This window comes from Urocitellus parryii, chromosome 9, assembly GCF_045843805.1.
Source record: "Urocitellus parryii isolate mUroPar1 chromosome 9, mUroPar1.hap1, whole genome shotgun sequence".
Lineage (NCBI taxonomy): Eukaryota > Metazoa > Chordata > Mammalia > Rodentia > Sciuridae > Urocitellus > Urocitellus parryii.
This window is the reverse complement of record NC_135539.1, coordinates 139,526,619-139,544,064: the sequence shown is the minus strand read 5'-3', so window position 1 is coordinate 139,544,064 and position 17,446 is coordinate 139,526,619. Positions and strand designations below refer to the sequence as shown.

Genomic DNA, 17,446 nt, shown 5'->3' with positions numbered 1-17,446 from the left:
TAAAATCTCACTTTTTGCACACAATTTGAAGACAGTGAATTGTTAATTTGGAGGGTTTCCCTAAGAATTGCATACTATTAATTTAGCAGGTCTCACGAGTTGTACACACTAGGATGGTGCCGATCAGAGCTACAAATGAGGATGACTTCCACAGAGAGATCAGCAGAGTAGGGAAAGGGAGCCGGTGGGGGGGGACTAAGTACTGGGACTGAACTGGAGCATATCGTGTATGTATAATTGTGGCAAAGTGAACCAATACAAAATGAGAGTGAACGGGTGGCTCTGTGTCCGTGCTGGGGCAGCGGGGAAGAATGCTGGCAGGGACTTGGTAAGGCAGGTGCTGAGCGTGGGGGAGACCTTTCCAGAGTTCTCCCCAGAACAGTCTGCCTTACTGGTCCTCAGCAGCACGGTCCACGCAGGTGCTGCTGATGGCCGTCTAGTGACTGCACATACAGGGTGACGGGGTAAGAGCACCTCGAGCAAGTCTGTGGGCCAGAGAACTCGAGGGGTGTGGGTCGGGTTCCAAACTACCTTCAGCTGCCAGGAGCACCCCCTTCCCCACTCCCGGGCCCACCTGGGAGAGTCTGCCCTCTGCGTCCTCCACCACCCACAGCTGCACCCCGTGGCTCCAGCCTACCAGGGCAGGCACCCAGCCCAGCCCAGAAGCCGCTCTCCCCTGTTGAGAGTATGGAGGGAGAGACGGAGGAGGAGGATGACAGCATCTCCCTGAAACAATGCGGCAACCCGGGTGGGCCCGAGGATTGGGCCTACTGAAAACCCACAGGAAGCCCTCTCAAATTGCCTCCTCAGGATCGAATGAGTTCTACACGTCCCTTCACCACGACTCTCCTACCACAGGAAAGGATCTCCCTTACCCATGACATTGGTGTTACCATCACTTTTGGTCGGCTCAGATGCTTGGATGACCAACAGCTTGCTTACATCTGCAGTTCCCTGAATCTAAAGGGAAAAAAAAAAAAGTCAAAATCATGCAAAAGAGCATCTTCAAAGCCTAGGCGGGCTGCTTCCCAACTTCCCCCCAAAGTCTAAGAATCGACCAGAACCTAGGGCTGGGTCTCTATCCTAACCTCTGTCTCTTTAACTGGGAATCTCTTTTGATGTAGTTTCAAGAAGTCTTAGACCAGCTAATTGTCTTTATGAGTACTTATAAAAACCAGAGAGGAACTTTCTTGGAATCCCCAGCAAACAATGAGGTGCTTTTACTGAGGCTACGGTGGAGAGCAGGTCTCAAGCCCAGCCTCCCCAGGATGCCAGGGCTGACTCCCTCCCTGAGAGGTTTGGCTCCACGGGCCACAAAACCTGTCTTCCAGACGCCAGTCACAGACCAGTCATAACGGCAGCTCTCATCTCTAAACGCTGCCTGTTGTCCCATCTCTTTAACCCTCACCCTAGCCAGGGGACATGGCCACCACCCTAACCCTGAGGAGGAACCCAGGGTCAGGGGTCAGGCACTTCCTGTGCTTCCCTCCACCCCTCTGGCTGGGTTAAGATTTAAATCCAAATTTACCTGACTCTTAACAAACAGGATGGTAGGCAGCTGCCCCCCGCTTCTTGTTCCCACCCTTTGTTGAAAAGCTAGAGAGATTTCCACTTTCCATTACAAACATTCAAGCCAGGTCCGGGGTGAGCCGGGATCCCTCCACTCAGGAGGCTGAAGCAGGATGAGGAGCTGGCGGCCAGCAGGGCAACTCAGCCAGACCCTGGCTCAAAATCCAATTGAAGGGAAGGGACTGAGACTGTGGCTCAGTGACAGAGCACTTGCCTAGCTTGTAAGAGGCCCTGCGGCCAATCCCCCAGTACTGGAAAAATATTTTTTTTAAAAAAAATATTTTTTTTAAATTCTATTTTTATTATAAATATATATTTTTAATTACCTTGATCCTCTGAATTATCGAAATTATTAATGACCTTTCATAGTTTCAACAGACAGAAAAGTTCTCTCCCAAAGAGAAGAAACTTACTACCAGATGAAGAAGACGTCAGCTCTCACGGCCTCTGGTCCTCCTCAGTGGTGGGTCCCACCCTCCCACCCCCCAGGGGTCCAGCAGCAGGTGGCTTCGACCTTTCCTATGTCCCTGGTGCCCTGAGTGTTCATATTTTCCCCATCCTTAGCTACACAGGCACCGAATAATGAGGCCAGAGGCCCAGGGCCTACTCTCAAGAGGCACCTAAGACCCCAGACAGGACAGCAAAGGGTCCAGCCCCTTCCCCACCACCTCGGTCAGCCAGGGAGGACATCGCAGAGCACACGCCGAAGCCGCACTGAACCCATCCTCCCACACATGGCCAGGCCTGGCCAGCAGAGAACAGGCGGGTTCCAGCCATGGACGAGCAGCACAGCCTGTGAAGGCCCCGCCACAGAGCTGCGGAGGCCCTGGGCTGAGGGCCGGTGAGAACTGCAGGGCCTTCCCAGGTTGGAATTCTTTTTGAGGTTGGTTGAGGTTTATTTTTTTGTTCTTATTTCATTTATTGAATTTATTGTCTTTCAACATCTTTTTAAAAAGTTTTATATATCTTTTAATTTTTAATTGACACATCATGATGATGCATGTTTGTGGGGTTACTGTGTGACATTCCAATACACGCATACAATGTGAAATGGTCAGATCAGGGTAACTGGCGTATCCATGACCTCAAATGTTTGTCCTTTCTTGATGTTAGAAGCTTTTAAAACCCTCTCTACTAGCTATTTTGAAATATACAATTAATCATCATTTGGGTTTTAAAGCCACTTATGGGCACCATGAACAGCAACTGGTACCCCTTACCTGCTCACAGGTTTTAGGAATGATGCAAGGTGCCAAATACGGTTCCTCCGTCTTGCTATCAATTACGCTGCCGAATACGATGATGACAAACTTCATGGCCACGTTATCGATAGTCATTTCATTGTAGCTTGATAAAGTCTCCACGTAAGCATGATTGAGCATCACACACTTCTGAAACCTTAAGTCCTAGGATAAAATCACATTTTTCCATCAATCATATGAGCTGACACCTGATATCAAGAAGAAAAGGAATTCACAGATCTGAGTTCTTCGAGGGTGTCAGAAGGCTGGGGACCCTGGTAGCAACAGATTTATTCAGCTTTCAGAATGGCCTCTGACCCCTCCAGAGTAGAAGGCTTCGTGCTCTTGTCTTGGGTCCTGGGATGTGGTTGTCCAGCCCTGACCTAGGAGCTCTCCAGCAGCTGCAGCCGGGTGGCCAACCGTGCCCTGCTGGATTTCTAGTGGCACCAAAACCAGTCTTCATTCTCGCCCACGGCCCGTGTGGGCAAGGGAAAGGGTTCCCCTCTGGAGGATGGGCTGGCTGAGGAATAAAAGCTAGAAAAGTACTACTACAAAATAGCCACAGGGTGCAGAAATACAGGTCCAGAGTGGGGGCAGCGACAGGCCACGCTGACCAGACGGGTACAGCTTCTAACAAAGAACAGAGCCCGCACCCGGTTTATTTATATCAGAACAGATCAAAGAAATTCGATAGAAAGTTCTTCCCCAAACAGGATAGAGGTGGGGACAGGTAGGCTGCCCGGTTCCTAACCGGTCACACCCATCTCCGTGCTTCGGGGGAACTCTTGGCAGACAGAAAAGTTCTTCTGACCTTACTGCTCTTTGGAAGAACAGTTCATGGAAGAGGTTTCGTCACCTCCACACACATTTGAAAAGCCAGGAGGGTCTATGTTAACATAGGTAGAGAAACCAGTTAAAAAGTACCGGACTGGGGATGTGGCTCAAGCGGTAGCGCGCTCGCCTGGCATGCGTGCGGCCCGGGTTCGATCCTCAACACCACATACCAACAAAGATGTTAAATATTAAAATCCTCACTCTCTCTTTAAAAAAAAAAAACAAAAATTAAAAAATAAAATAAAAAGTACCGGACAAGTGTTCATTAACTCTGGCCAGTTCATGGTGCCCTTGGCCAAGGGATGTACCCTTTTCACACCTTCTGAATCGACTGTCCTTCTGGAAGGAAGGACTGCAGGTGGCCTGAGAACTCACCGTGACAGGAGTACTGAGGAAGAGAGTGGTTCCGATGCTAGCAATCTCACTGTGGGAGATCAGACACAACCTGCCTTCTGTCTTTGGACACCATGAAATACATTTTGTGAGAGCTGCAGTACCTAAAAATTCGTCCACATTCAACCATGCAGCTTACCTCGTCAGCGAGACTCGATTCAAAGTACTGAGAGGCAGTATTGAGGGCCAGCTTCAGCCAGATCTTATATTCCAGGGATGGCCAGAAGACATCGAAGCCTTCATAGAGGTCCTCCAGGGAGATGAAGAAGGCCTGAAACAACAGGGACTCCAAGCTAAGCTACAAGAGCACCGTCCAACAAGACACCCCAGGACTTAATCTCCATCTTCTCAGAAAAACTCCCTGTCAACTCACACGACTGGGATACGCTGCCATTTAAAAATGTCTGTGATGTGAAAAGTCACTGGCCATGTACAAAATCATAGATCATATGGCTGAATTCGAGATCCAGACTTACTAACAGAGCAGGGACATGCCCCTCGATGGATACATAGGAGAATATGGTTCATGAGTCTAAGATTTGGGAACTGAAGTCCTGTGAACTTATCTGAATGTCACAGCTGGTAAATTCACTTTTACCAACTCATTCCCAGCACATGTTCACCTGCATGAAGATCACACTTCCAGAACTCAAGTCAAGGGATGGAAAGAAATCATTCAGCCCTGTGACTAAATTCATGCCTCTGCCCGCTTCCAGAAGGGAAGTGGGATCAAGTTTATAAGGCAATATTCCCTTCTGCTCCTCACACCCCTAAGACCAGATCCCGCTCTGCTGCACCTAACAGCCCCCGTAGATGGGAAGCTCACGGTGGCAGGTGCTCTGGCTCCTCGCTATCTGAATTCTCCACACCTACTGGAGGCTCAGGCTGGCCTTTGATGAACAGATCGCTTCTTATTTGGCAGGTAAAAAAAAAAAAAAAAATGGAAGAAAGGACATTTTAAAGCGAACTAAAATTCTTCAGAAACACTGCTCTCTGAATGGCGCCATTTACTGAGCACCTACTGGTGCCAGCTCAATCTGCATTTCCCACCCCTCAGAACAGCAAGGGGCAGGCCTTCTCTCTAACGAATAAACATGGAAACAGGACCCAAGGAGACCCACAACCAGGACACAGCAGAGCCCCGCGCAGCCTGGCAGGGGAGGCTCAGAATCTGCCTTCTTGCAGCTATTCCTGGGCCCCCAGGATGATGGACACCCTCTGCAGACCGCCGGCCTGACCTGTAGCGTGGTCTCGCAGACGGCGGTGTATTCCATCTCGCGCTTCAGCAGGCAGCTCAGCTCCCCCAGCACGTCCCCGCTGGTACAGTACTCTGTGAACATGGTTTTGGACCCTTTATTCGGCTTCAGGCTACTGTCTATCCCAAAGGTAGGAGACGAGCTATGCAGCTGCAAAGGAGAGCAGAAAATCAACACCTTTAATAAGCCTTGGTTAGTCCAAAGGAAGGCGAAGGTTCTTTGTGAATCAGTCAAAAGTGAAGGAAGAATTCGCCTTCAGAAAAGTCCTGGTCCCTTTCACATCTCAACTCCACAGAGCAGAGATTCTTCTCATGTTAAAAAAGAAAAGAAGCGAGGTGCAGAGGTGCACACCTGTGATGCCAGCGGCTCAGGAGGCTGAGGCAGGAGGATGGTGAATTCAAGGCCAGCCTTAGCAAAAGCGAGGTGCTAAGCAACTCAGTGAGACCCCGTCTCTAAATTTAAAAAATAATTTAAAAATTAAATTCATTAAAAAATGGGGATTTGGCTCAGTGGTCGAGTGCCCCTGAGTTCAATGCCCGGTACCCACCTACTCCCCCAAAGGAAAGAAAAGAAAAATAGGATTCTTATAAGGATTAAACGGTATAACATACTACCTTTCCAACCACCTTTTGAAATCACAACTAACCTCTTTTCTCCAGCACCTCTGACATTCTACCGGGTGAGCATCCCTAACCCACAAATCTGAAATCCAAAATCTGAATCTTCTTTTGGAGCATTGACATGACCCTTAAGCGAAAAATTCCACACCTGAACTCAAGAGGCGGGGCATGTCACGGTCAAAACGCAGGTGCATTAAAAGTGTTGTCTAAAACCACCTTCAGCCTAGGTGCGCAAGGTGTGCACAAAACATAAGCTGACTTCATGTCTAGACGCAGGTCTCATCTCCATGATACATAATGGCCTTTTCAAATGTTCCAAGATCTGAAAAAAATCCAAAATCCAGAACCCTTCAGGTCCCAAGCATTTTAGATTAGGACACAGCACCTGGGCATGTTCTATTCTGTCCACTGTCCATCTCCTTCTGTTTCTCCACCAGCAAAGAGCTTGGCAAAGCCAGAGGTGCTTGCCTTGTCCATCCTGTGCCTGGGGTGGACAGCGCCTGCCCCACGGTAGTAACCAGGTAAATATTTGTTGAATGAATGAACCAAACTATTTAGAAGAAGGTCGGATACTTAAAACACTGGAGCTCCGGGGGCTCTGGCTTGAACTCCCACCTGTGTTAGGTGTGCGACTTAAGTCCTGGTCTCCTTGTCTGCGAGTCCCCCACGTGACCGCCTGCTCCCAGGACTGCTGAGGGGAAGCAGGCATGGACCAGAGGCCCTTTGTCAAACAGTTCACACTCTCAGACGCAGAGTGTGACATCAGCTCAGCCACCGCCATCACCCAGCCAACAAGGCTCATTTGGAAGAGAAGTTTTCAGTTCCTAAGTTGCTCCTTTTGTTATAATTATACATTTCAAAATACGTCTCAAGAATCAGTAGCTCCTGGGGCTGGGGTTGTGGCTCAGCGGTGGAGTGCTCACCTTGCACGTGTGAGGCCCTGGGTTCCATCCTTTGCTCCACATAAAAATAAATAAAGATTATGGTGTCCAACTACAACGAAAAAACTAAATATTTTAAAAAGAAAAAGAATGAACGGCTCCTTACACTTGCCATTCCTGAAATTATCAAGTAGATTCCTTGTGGCATTTCCCCTTCTCTGCAAATGACATCTCCGTAATCAAAATAGGCAAGTTTGGTTCTTTCCTGAAAGAAAAGAAAAAACAAGAGAGAGAAAAAGTCAACAAAAGATGTTTATAGTCTACTTTTCTAGAAAGAAGTAAAGTTTTAAAGTTAGAGTTGTTCTTAAGTAACATAAAAACACAAACTGTATTCTTGGTTTCTTAATTTTAACATGAATAACTATGTCTTTATTTTAGAAATAAAGAGATAAGCAAACAAACTCTAGACTTTGTGATCGGGACCTAACATAACAAATGCTATAAGCACTCAATAAATGCTTTATGGGATGGATTAGTAAATTAATGAAGAACAACATTTTTTAGCCTTCATCTGGGGCTTGGGCTATCATGGTAACACAAACACATTCCCTGCGGCCGGAAGGTCTTTGGTTAGGTTGGGTGGATGCCAATGGGTGTGGTGATAATGTCAAAGGAGACAGAGGCAGGGTACCATGGTACCGTGGAACAGGGCAGAAAGGCCACAGGACCTCATCGTGGTTGTTCAGTGAGACCTTTACAGATGAAGGGATAGCTAAATGGAAACCTGAGAGAAGCATTCCAGGATATTCCATAGCTGTTTATTGAAAGGGTCCAAATTCCTGTAGGAAGAGGATGAGCTCTGGAAAGCGCCACAGTCCTCACTGTTCCCTACTGCATTCCACCCCCTTGGTTTTACCTTTATATTATCTGCCTGGCCTCTACAGTCATTTCAATGTGAGATCCTTGGTATAAAAATAGGTTTCTTCCAGAATTCGCATCTGGAAGTCCAGCACTCTAGGTAACAAAATAGAATGCCATTGATAATACTCAGGAAACACAGATGGCCCGTCTCTGCCCCCTAGTCCCACAAGCTGTCTGCCCCTAGCTTTGCTGGGCCTCATCTGCTTCTCCTCAGATTGGCCAGTATAGGATTTCCCTTTGGATGTGCTTTTCTGCACATTAGATGGTACAAAAAATGGCGGAAATATTTAACATTTACATCAAGCCCGAGCCAGACAGAAGCTTTACCTTGAAGAACTCAATGAGGACATCTTTATTTTCCATCCAGATGATATTATGAAGGTACTTGTCAGGAGTAGGGGGTGGGATTGCCATTGGAAAATGATTCAGTGCTTTTATTTTCATAAGAAGTACCTAAAAGCAACCAACCAAAATAATGATGATCAGGTACTGTCACAGAAAACGGGCTGTACATTAAAAAAAAAAAAAAAAAAATCCGACCCTAGGACTCCACATAAATTACTCCGGTGCAGGTTTGACCTTGAGTCAGCTCAAAGCTCCTCTCGCGGGAGCCCATTTGTTTGTCCCCTCCTGCCCTAGTGATCGCCACTGATGTAAGAACTCAGATGGAACCTGCCATCTTCCTAACCCACTGAACATGGTGCCCCAGCTTATCTTCAACGCAGATGTCCTCAATCCCGCACTGATGGCTCCACGACCTCCCTGTGTGTCGTTGGTGTGTACAGTCAGCCTCTCTGAGCCTTCTAACTAGGAGCACAGAGTCCTAGCCTGTGGCCTCTGAGAATCCTTCTCTTTTCCAGTGAGAGAAAAATCAGGTCATCACCCTTCTTCCCGGGTCTCCACCATGGGACTCGCTACCCTGTGGTGCTGTTCCCTCTTCCTTTCTGTCTCACCCCTCCTATTATTCAACTGCCGTTGGTTGGATGAATAAATGACTGGATGAAAAACAAAGAACCGTGGACCTTGGGGTCAGTATTGTATCCCCACTGGAGTTCCCCGAGCACCTAGCAGGTCTCCAACATGGATTCACTCAATCGCATTGAATCTCCTCCCGTGTCCTATGGCCTGGGATAGGTGCTGACAGTTAGCCAATCAGTAGGCATTCAAGAGGTGGCTGTTAGGGACGGACTCCTCCAGCAACTTTCTAAACAAACTTACAGGGAAAATAAGTCTCTCTGCTCATAAGAGGTATCGTTTCTTTATATTAATTAATGGTGCTGTTAATTAAGAGGTATCGTTTCTTTATATTAATTAACTGCATCGAGCATCCACTTGTCTTATACAAACTTCAAAAGGGCTAATTTTAAAAGTAGAAGATAAAACACAAAAGGGAGAGGACTACTACCAAGTGGCCCTTTCTTCCCTCAGGCAGGCATTCAGGGGAAATGGACTGTCCATCTGGTCCTTCCCTGCACATTACAGAAACTAAAGAGGTAGAGCCCTGAAGGAAAAAGCCTGGCCTGCATCATGTCTTCCCTGAGACCACCGAGAGGGGACCGAGTCAGCGAGTGACCGAAGCACAAAGCAGGTGTCCGTGGCTGGGTGCTGCCGTGACGAGGAAGGGCGTGTGTCACCAGGGACAGGCTCAGTGAGCAGCACACACAGGCCAGAGCCCCCGTGGCCTGGTACGTGCTAGGACGCAGCTCCTCACATGGGAGCAGAAGGACTCGTACCACACACAGACAGTCAGATGTGACAGAGACGCAGGACTGAATGTGGCTTTCTTCCCTTTGTCTTAACAATTCTGATTTTTTTGCAAGTCTTTTACAAGGTTTAAAAAGTCGATTTTTGGGGCTGGGGATGTGGCTCAAGCGGTAGCGCGCTCGCCTGGTGTGCGTGCGGCCCGGGTTCGATCCTCAGCACCACATACCAACAAAGATGTTGTGTCCGCCGAGAACTAAGAAATAAATATTAAAAATTCTCTCTCTCTCCCTCCTCTCTCACTCTCTCTTTAAAAAAAAAAAAAAATCGATTTTTGTTAGCTGACCGGTCAGGCCACCTTCCTGCTCCTCCTCTCGGAGCTGCGTCCTCCGACCCCCACCGACACACAGACACACAGGTTGGTTCCCTCCCGCCATGCACTATCAGGTGGCTGCCACCTCCAGTGCCACCTCAGTGGGACCAGGACAAACAGACTCCACCAGTTGATGGAGAAATCTAGTGAGTCTAGACCGGAGCCAGAGGAGGGCGCCACAGAGGGCGACCCCGAAAGGAAACCGGGACTCTGGAAAGGCCTCCTGGAGTTAGGCATGTCCTTCCAGAAGCCTGGCCACACAGCCGGGCTGCTGTGGGCTCCGTGAGATGCTCGGTGTCCTTTGAATCAACCCACCAGCCCTATTTCCTTACTAAGCCTCACTCCAGCTGGTTTCTGATACTTGCATCTAAGCAGCTTTGACTAATGGGGTGCAAGAGGTAGAACTGGCATCCTGTGCCCGGGAAGCCACCAAGCCACAGGCAATGCCAGAGGTGGGACCTGCCCGTGAACACTCTTTTCCCCGATCTACCTCACTTATTACTTCCTGCGAAAGTCATGATGCGGGTGGGGTTCCGGGCCGATGGGATCAGGCAACGTGGAAACTGCTTCGTTACCTTATTCATCTCGATGCCCTCGTGTTCGTCGATGATGCCCCTCGACCTGAGGAAGGTGAGATTCTTCAGAGCTTTAGCCACCACGTTCCGGATCGCCTGCTTAGTCTTCAGAGCAATGACAACATCACGGCCTTCATGCTCTATGAGTCCTGGGGACAGTGTGCAGTACCCTCATGGGCATTCCGCTCAGTTTCCAGGGTTCCCACGTGTCCTCATTCCAGTTCCACACAGAGCCCGTGGGGCTGCCCACCCGCTCAGAGGAAAGCACCTCTCGGCCTAACGTGGGCGTCTCCCACGTCTCCATTAGGAGACTCCTCACGGATCAGTGTTGTTTTTACTGACACTCTCAACCTCCACGCTGGGTGGCTGGGTGAAAAAATGAAAGACTCAAAGAGGCCCAGGACTTTGGCCGTGGGTCTTTCTGCTGCTCTGTGACTCTATCCCTGAGCCCAAGGCCTGGTGCACAGAAGGTTCTCACACATCTTTTCATTGAAAAGAAACGACCAATATTATCTTGTCTTACCCCTCCTTTCCTCTTATATGTCATTTTGTATAACCCTGAGGATCGCCTTCCATTTCCATGCGGTTTCCCTTCTCACTCCCTTTCCCTCCCACCTCTCATCCCTGTTTAATGTTAATCTTCTTCTCAAGCTCTTCGTCCCTACCCTGTCCTTGGTTACTCCCCTTATATCAAAGGAGTCATTTGGTATTTGTTTTTTAAAGATTGACTAGCTTCACTTAGCATAATCTGCTCTAATGCCATCCATTTCCCTCCAAATTCTATGATTTTGTCATTTTTTAATGCAGAGTAATATTTACAGTAGAAGGGGTAGAGAGAGAAAAGGGGAGGGGAGGGGAGGGGAGGGGGGATAGTGGAGAATAGGACAGACAGCAGAATACATCAGACACTAGAAAGGCAATTTGTCAATCAATGGAAGGGTAACTGATGTGATAGAGCAATCTGTATACGGGGTAAAATTGGGAGTTCATAACCCACTTGAATCAAACTGCGAAATATGATGTATTAAGAACTATGTAATGTTTTGAACGACCAACAATAAAAAAAAAGAGAGAGCAAAAAAAAAAAAAAAAAAAAAAGAAACAACCAATAAAATAAAGCTAGGCTTGAGGGTCAGGTACCAGAGCAGGAAAATGAGCTCATCACCCCCTGGCCACAGGGCCTCAGGCAAGTTAACCTCTCTCCTCCTCCTTCGCCTCCTCTGTAAAATGATGAGCCCAGTGTTTGTGGACCCAGTAAGCTCCCGACCCAGTAAGCAGGCAATAAGCAGGGGCACTAACTCCATGGAAACAGACACTCCCTTTTATGCAACGGAGTCAAGAAACCTTTGTAAGACTCTGTACTGATCTAAAACCTAACGCGAAGCAGCCATTCCTAAACCTCTATTCTTTAAAAGTTCAAAATTAAAAATCTGCTGATATATAAATGGCAAGAGTGGTGTTGGATTTTCAGAAACAGTGCCAAAATATCCTGACCTATCGTCTCCAGACTCACACTTTCATTTATTAGACCGTGTGCTTCTCAGTTAGAATCAGAAAGCTCGATTCCCATGAACCCAGGCAGCATTTACAGTGGAGTTAGGCATACAACCTTGTCCTTACTGACAGCTCCCATGTATTAAGGGCCACCCTATGCCAGCCTCTACCAGATGATTTTGCTCCAGCTGAGAGCCTGGCTGTGCCCCACATGAGGAAAACAGACCCAAGATGTCCAGCGTGAGACCCTTGAGTTCCCACTGTCTTCTTCAAGGAAACACGAGTCACTGTACATGCTCAAAAATAACCTCCCCTGCCAGCCACCAAGCCTGGATGCAAAAACGAAGGACACTGTCCTGAGAATTAGTGCCTGGAAAAGAGAGTTCCCCTCCCTTTCTAGTCAGCGGGTCTTCAGGTTAGAGAAAGAATTTCCTGTAGGAAAAGTGATATTAGCCTGGCCCACTCCTACCTTTTGGATTGTAAATGAGTTCCCCTAGGATCTAACTACTTTCCTTTGAAGTGTAAATGCCCCTATGAAAGCTCTCAGCCCCAGGCTAAAGATTTACCAAGGCCATAGTAAAAGAAGCCAGTTCTTCCTCTTATCACATCCTCTGCTTCCCACTTGAAACCAGTTAACAACTGTGTATTGTTCAGATTAGAAAATTTATGACACTAGAGAGCCTATAAATGTGGGGGAATAGGCACTCAGAATTTGGAATCTGATCTCCTCTGCCCCCCACCCCCAGCCTAAAATAAAATGTGGAGTTCTCCTCCTCTCCAAGTGCTGCTTGCTATTTCTTGACCAGTTGGTTTCCCACAACACTGGAGCATCCTTGAAGAAAATAATAATAATAATAAAGCAATCTTGAGTCCCAGGTAACCCTCACGTGTCTTTTTCTTACAATCTTCAGGATTCTGACCTTGCCACTTCAAAACACTTCCACACTCATCCCCTTCTTTCTTCTATATGCCCCCAGGACCACAGGACCCCCCTTTCTTCCACGTCTACCAGCATGTGCGGGTGCTGCGCCAGGTCCTGTCCTCTCCCAAAGATCCAGGTCTACCATCTTTGCTTTCCTAGGTGTGCTCAGTAAATGCTGGCTGCCTGAAGGAGTGAGCAAGCCAGTGGGTAAAATCATGAGCCCAGCTTACTTTGGGTTAAATCATGGGACCAGAAGGTCCGATTTCTCAGAGACTTCAACTACTTACCTAGCTCTTTGATAGCTTCTCTTTTGTTGGTTTCCAGAATTTCATATAATTTCTGTAAGAAATTAAGAAAAACAGACATTTCTTGTTACAACAAGCATTTCCAGATTTAAATTCTGATAAGCAGCAGCATGGTCTAGGAAATCTCTCTTCCTTTGGTTTAAGAGAGATCTTCAGCTCATTGTCCCCCTCAGGTCAATTCTGCTATCTTCTTTGGGCTGAGATTTAAATTGCAGAGGATGTTGTGCGGTCAGCACTTTGCATAGCTACTGTGCCTGAGAGATCTCAAAACAGTCCACCCACCGTGCACCAAGGAGAATTCTCACCAACAGAGCCCAATTTGGAGGTGTGCTGAGAAGCTATTTGGAGAGCCAGTCTGTCGGCAGCACAAGAACAAGAGTAATGATGAGAAGAAACAGTGCCCATTAGTTCACATTTCCTACAGGAAACTCTGTACCTAACTAAAGACATAGCTTCCCCTCCCTGATCCTCTGTGCTCTTCCTAACACACACCAATCCGGCTTTTCAGTAGCTCTTTTAATTTTCTTCTGCATTCTACAAAGTAATCCACCACACACAATTCCGATGCACATTAACGTCTGATACAGTAAACGCAGGTAACTTCCCAGCCTGTTTCCCTCTGCCGACCTCAGTGAGGAATCAGCCTCAGTTTCCTGGGCTGAGAGCCAGAGGTGACCACTGCCAGCACACACCTTCCACAGACCACGGGCCTCCAAGCCACGCAGCACCCAGTCACCCCTTCCAGGGCTTTAGTCATTAGGCTTTAAGTTCATTGTTGGGTTTAAAATCCAGAGTTTCATGTGAGCTGAGAAAACTGTTGATACAGTTCAATTATTGACACTATTCAGTTTAGACCCTCATCGACACATATGAAAAGAGAACCCGAATCACCAACCACTAGAGGAAAAAAAACAGGACAAAAACCCCAAAAACAACCCATAGGAGAATGAACACCAAGAAGTAGAATTCACACAGGAAACAAAGAAACATTTTAAACAAAGGGGTTCAAGAGAATATCGTGTTAATTTTTTTAATGAAATGAGAAGCCAAGAGGCAGAGGAGGGCTGTTCCAGCTTCTCCGAGGCTCCACGTGGAAGAACAGCCCCACTGGAGATCTCAGCAAACACGGCCACCCCATCCCCAGGGGAGCGCCGTCCCAACGGCACAGAGAAAACCCAATGCAGCGAGGGGGAGGTGGCAGATGGGAGCAGGAGTGCAGTTCATTTTCCCTCTGCATCTGGAGGCTCAGGTGACCAGCTGAGGTGGGAACTGAAGAGCTGCATGTGACCACCTCTGAGGACTGGGGACAGGTCTCGGGGGGCCACTCTCACCTTCTGGGTGTGAGGCGCCCAAGGCACTGATGCCCAGGGAGGCCTAGCACTGGCCTCTCAGAGCGTGTCCATCCACACTGTCTGCAGGAAACCTGGCTAATGGAGCAGCCCGTTCAGAGCTTGGCGTCGGCCCCCAGAACTTGCTGTCCTGGAAGCGCGTGTCAACTGCAGCGGGGGACACTTGCCATCCCTGTCCTCCTGCAGGAGCTGAACGTCATGTCAGCCAGCTTCAATCCCAGGCCACCGCAGTCAGCCTGGTGAGCAGCAGGAGAGGAGGAAGGACCCCCAGTCCCTGCTCCCTCTAAGGTGTGTGTGCCCAAGAGGACTTGGGAACAGTGCAGACTGGCACAGGAGTGAACGCCACTGCGGTCCTGTTTCAGCCATCAGCAGAGACGATCCTTCCATTTTCATCAGGGTTTTTTTTTAAATATATATTTGTTGATTGGTTCATATAGTTTTTCTTTGTTTTTATTTATTTATATTTTTATCCTTGTTCTGTTTTGTTTGAATTTGAGGTTTTTTGGTTTTGATTTGTTTTGATAGCTTGGGATTTGGATTACTCTTTGTCTTCTCCAAATTCTCTTACTTTCTTTTTATTTTGTTTTAGCTTTTATTTTATCTTTTCTTTCTTTATGGCCTTCATACCTTTCTTCGGCTCTCTTTTTGCTTTTTGAAAACTCTAACTCCTCTTTTTCCTTCTTCCCATTTTCTTTTCCTTAATTAATTGCATTTTTACCATCTCTTAAACTGTTTGGCTTAGATGATTTCTGTCCCCACCATCCCTGTGTGGCTGTGGGTGTTGTGGTGGCCCACATGACACCTGGTTTGCTGCTTATCTGGCTCACTGCTGTTTCTTGCTATTGCTGTGGTTCATTTCACCTTTTCTGTGATAAAATGAGGGGCCCAGCCCAGAGACAGGACTCCCTGCTCGGCCCACAGCCCAACCCCACTTGACCTCAGTGAGTACTCAACACCAATAACGGGGTAGATAAAAACCCCAGCCTACAACCAAGCCCCAGGTAGGCATGGCTGGGGGCCTGAAGACCCGCTCCTGTTCCTACAAGTGACAGAGAGAGAAACAGACAAAGATCATGGACACCACACAGGTAGGGACCTCGACATAGGTCACTCCCCAACCCTTTTAGAACACACAGTGTGACCAGACAAGAGTAGTCACACGGGGTGTGTCCTATATACTTTACTCTTGTGAGACCTACAGAGAAAGTACGTCCCATGTCAAAGCACACTATTCCCCGCCCCGCCAAAAACAAGTCGCAGGGAAACTATACTCTGAAACCCACTTGGACATACACTCAACACTTCACCACAATCCCATATCCCAGATCACATCATCAAGAAAAAGCTGATCCATAAAAAGACCCCCCCCAGAAAAGCAGAAGGGAACGCTAATCTGACAGATGGGTAAATCTGAAAGAACGGGCAGCAGGACTTACCCTGAGTTTCACAGCCCTCCAGACTTCAAAGAGTGGATTAAATACCCGTCAAAGAATTCTTAGTCTGTTCTGGATTTTAATGCCCCATCTGAGGAGCAAGGCAAAGATGTTCTCCCACTCTGTAGGCTCTCTCTTCACACTCTTGTTTCCTTTGCTGTTAAGAAGTTTTTAATATGATGCCCTCCACTTATTGATTTTTTAAAAAAATTTTACTTCTTGCACTTTAAGAGTTTTGTCAAGGAAGTCAGTTCCTGTGCCAACGTGATGGAGTGTTGGGCCATTTTCTTCCAGCAGTTGAAGGGTCTCTGGTCTAATGCCAGGTTTTAATGGTCTTTGATCCATTTGGAGTAGACTTTTGTGCAGGGTGAGAGATAGGGGTTAAATTCCATTCTAGTACTTACGGATTTCCAGTTTTTTCAGCACCATTTGTTTAAAAGGTGATCTTTTCTCCAACCTATGTTTTGGGCACCTTTGTTTAGAATCACATAACTGTATTTATGTGGGTTTGTTTCTGTGTCTTCTCTATTCCCTCCATTGGTCTTCATGCCTGTTTTGGTGCTAGTACCATTCTGTTTTTGTTACTATAGCTCTGTAGTATAATTTGAGGTCTGGTATTTTGATGTCTCCTGCTTCACTTTTCTCAGTAAGGATAGCTTTGACTATTTTGGGTCTCTTTACTATTCCAAATTAATTTCATAATTGCTTTTTCTAGTTCTTAATACACACAAAAACAAACAACCAAATCAATAAATGGGCAAAAGAAGACATTTCTCAAAAGAAGAAATACAAATGGTCAACAAATATCTAAAAAAAAGTGCCACATTTCTACAATTATGGAAATGCTAATTAAAACTACACTGAGATTCCATCTCACTCCAGTCAGAATGGCAATTATCAAGGATATACATAACAGTAAATGTTGGTGAGGATGTGGAGAAAAACGTACACTCGTACATTGCTGGTGGGAATGCAAATTAGTGCAACCACTCTGGAAAGCAGTATGGAGATTCCTCAAAAAAACGGGAATGGAACCACCATAAGACTCAGTTATCCTACTCCTCAGTCTATAACTAAAAGATTTAAAATCAGCATACTACAGTGATAGGGGCACATCAATGTTTATAGCAGCTCAATTCACGATATCTAAGCTATGGACCTAACCTAGGTGCCCTCCCACAGATGAATGGATAAAGAAAATGTGGTATACAAACACAATGGAGTACTAATCAATCATCCATAAAGAAGAAGGAAATGGGACATTTGCTGGTAAATGGATGAATCTGGAGACTACAGTGCCAAGTGTAATAAGACAGTTCCCAAAAGTCAAAGGTCAAATGTTTTGTGTGATATGTGGAAGTAATCCAAAATAAGAGGGGTGGGGGATTTAAAAAATGAAGAAAGACCAGTGCAGTAGATTAAGGGGAATGAAGTGAAGGATGGGAATCTGACCTAACATTCCTGTGTACATACATGAACACACCAGGGATTCTCACCATCATACACAGCCACAAGACACCGACTAAAAACAAAACTATACACACAAAAGATCAATGGAGCAGGCGGAAGGGATTAGGGG

At 46.9% G+C, this 17,446-nt stretch overlaps 1 protein-coding gene across 1 annotated transcript in view; it reads right to left on the bottom strand.

Moving 5' to 3' along the window:
* The window catches only part of Slc9c2 (solute carrier family 9 member C2 (putative)), a 55,005-nt gene that overhangs the window by 4,242 nt on the left and 33,317 nt on the right, over positions 1-17,446 (bottom strand). The window contains exons 18-25 of the mRNA XM_077802956.1: positions 13,068-13,119; positions 10,365-10,513; positions 8,043-8,168; positions 6,961-7,059; positions 5,276-5,443; positions 4,177-4,308; positions 2,790-2,975; positions 876-960 (exon numbers count right to left, since the gene is read on the bottom strand). Of these exons, the coding sequence (XP_077659082.1) occupies positions 876-960; positions 2,790-2,975; positions 4,177-4,308; positions 5,276-5,443; positions 6,961-7,059; positions 8,043-8,168; positions 10,365-10,513; positions 13,068-13,119 (997 nt within the window). The remainder of the gene's footprint in view (positions 1-875; positions 961-2,789; positions 2,976-4,176; positions 4,309-5,275; positions 5,444-6,960; positions 7,060-8,042; positions 8,169-10,364; positions 10,514-13,067; positions 13,120-17,446) is intronic.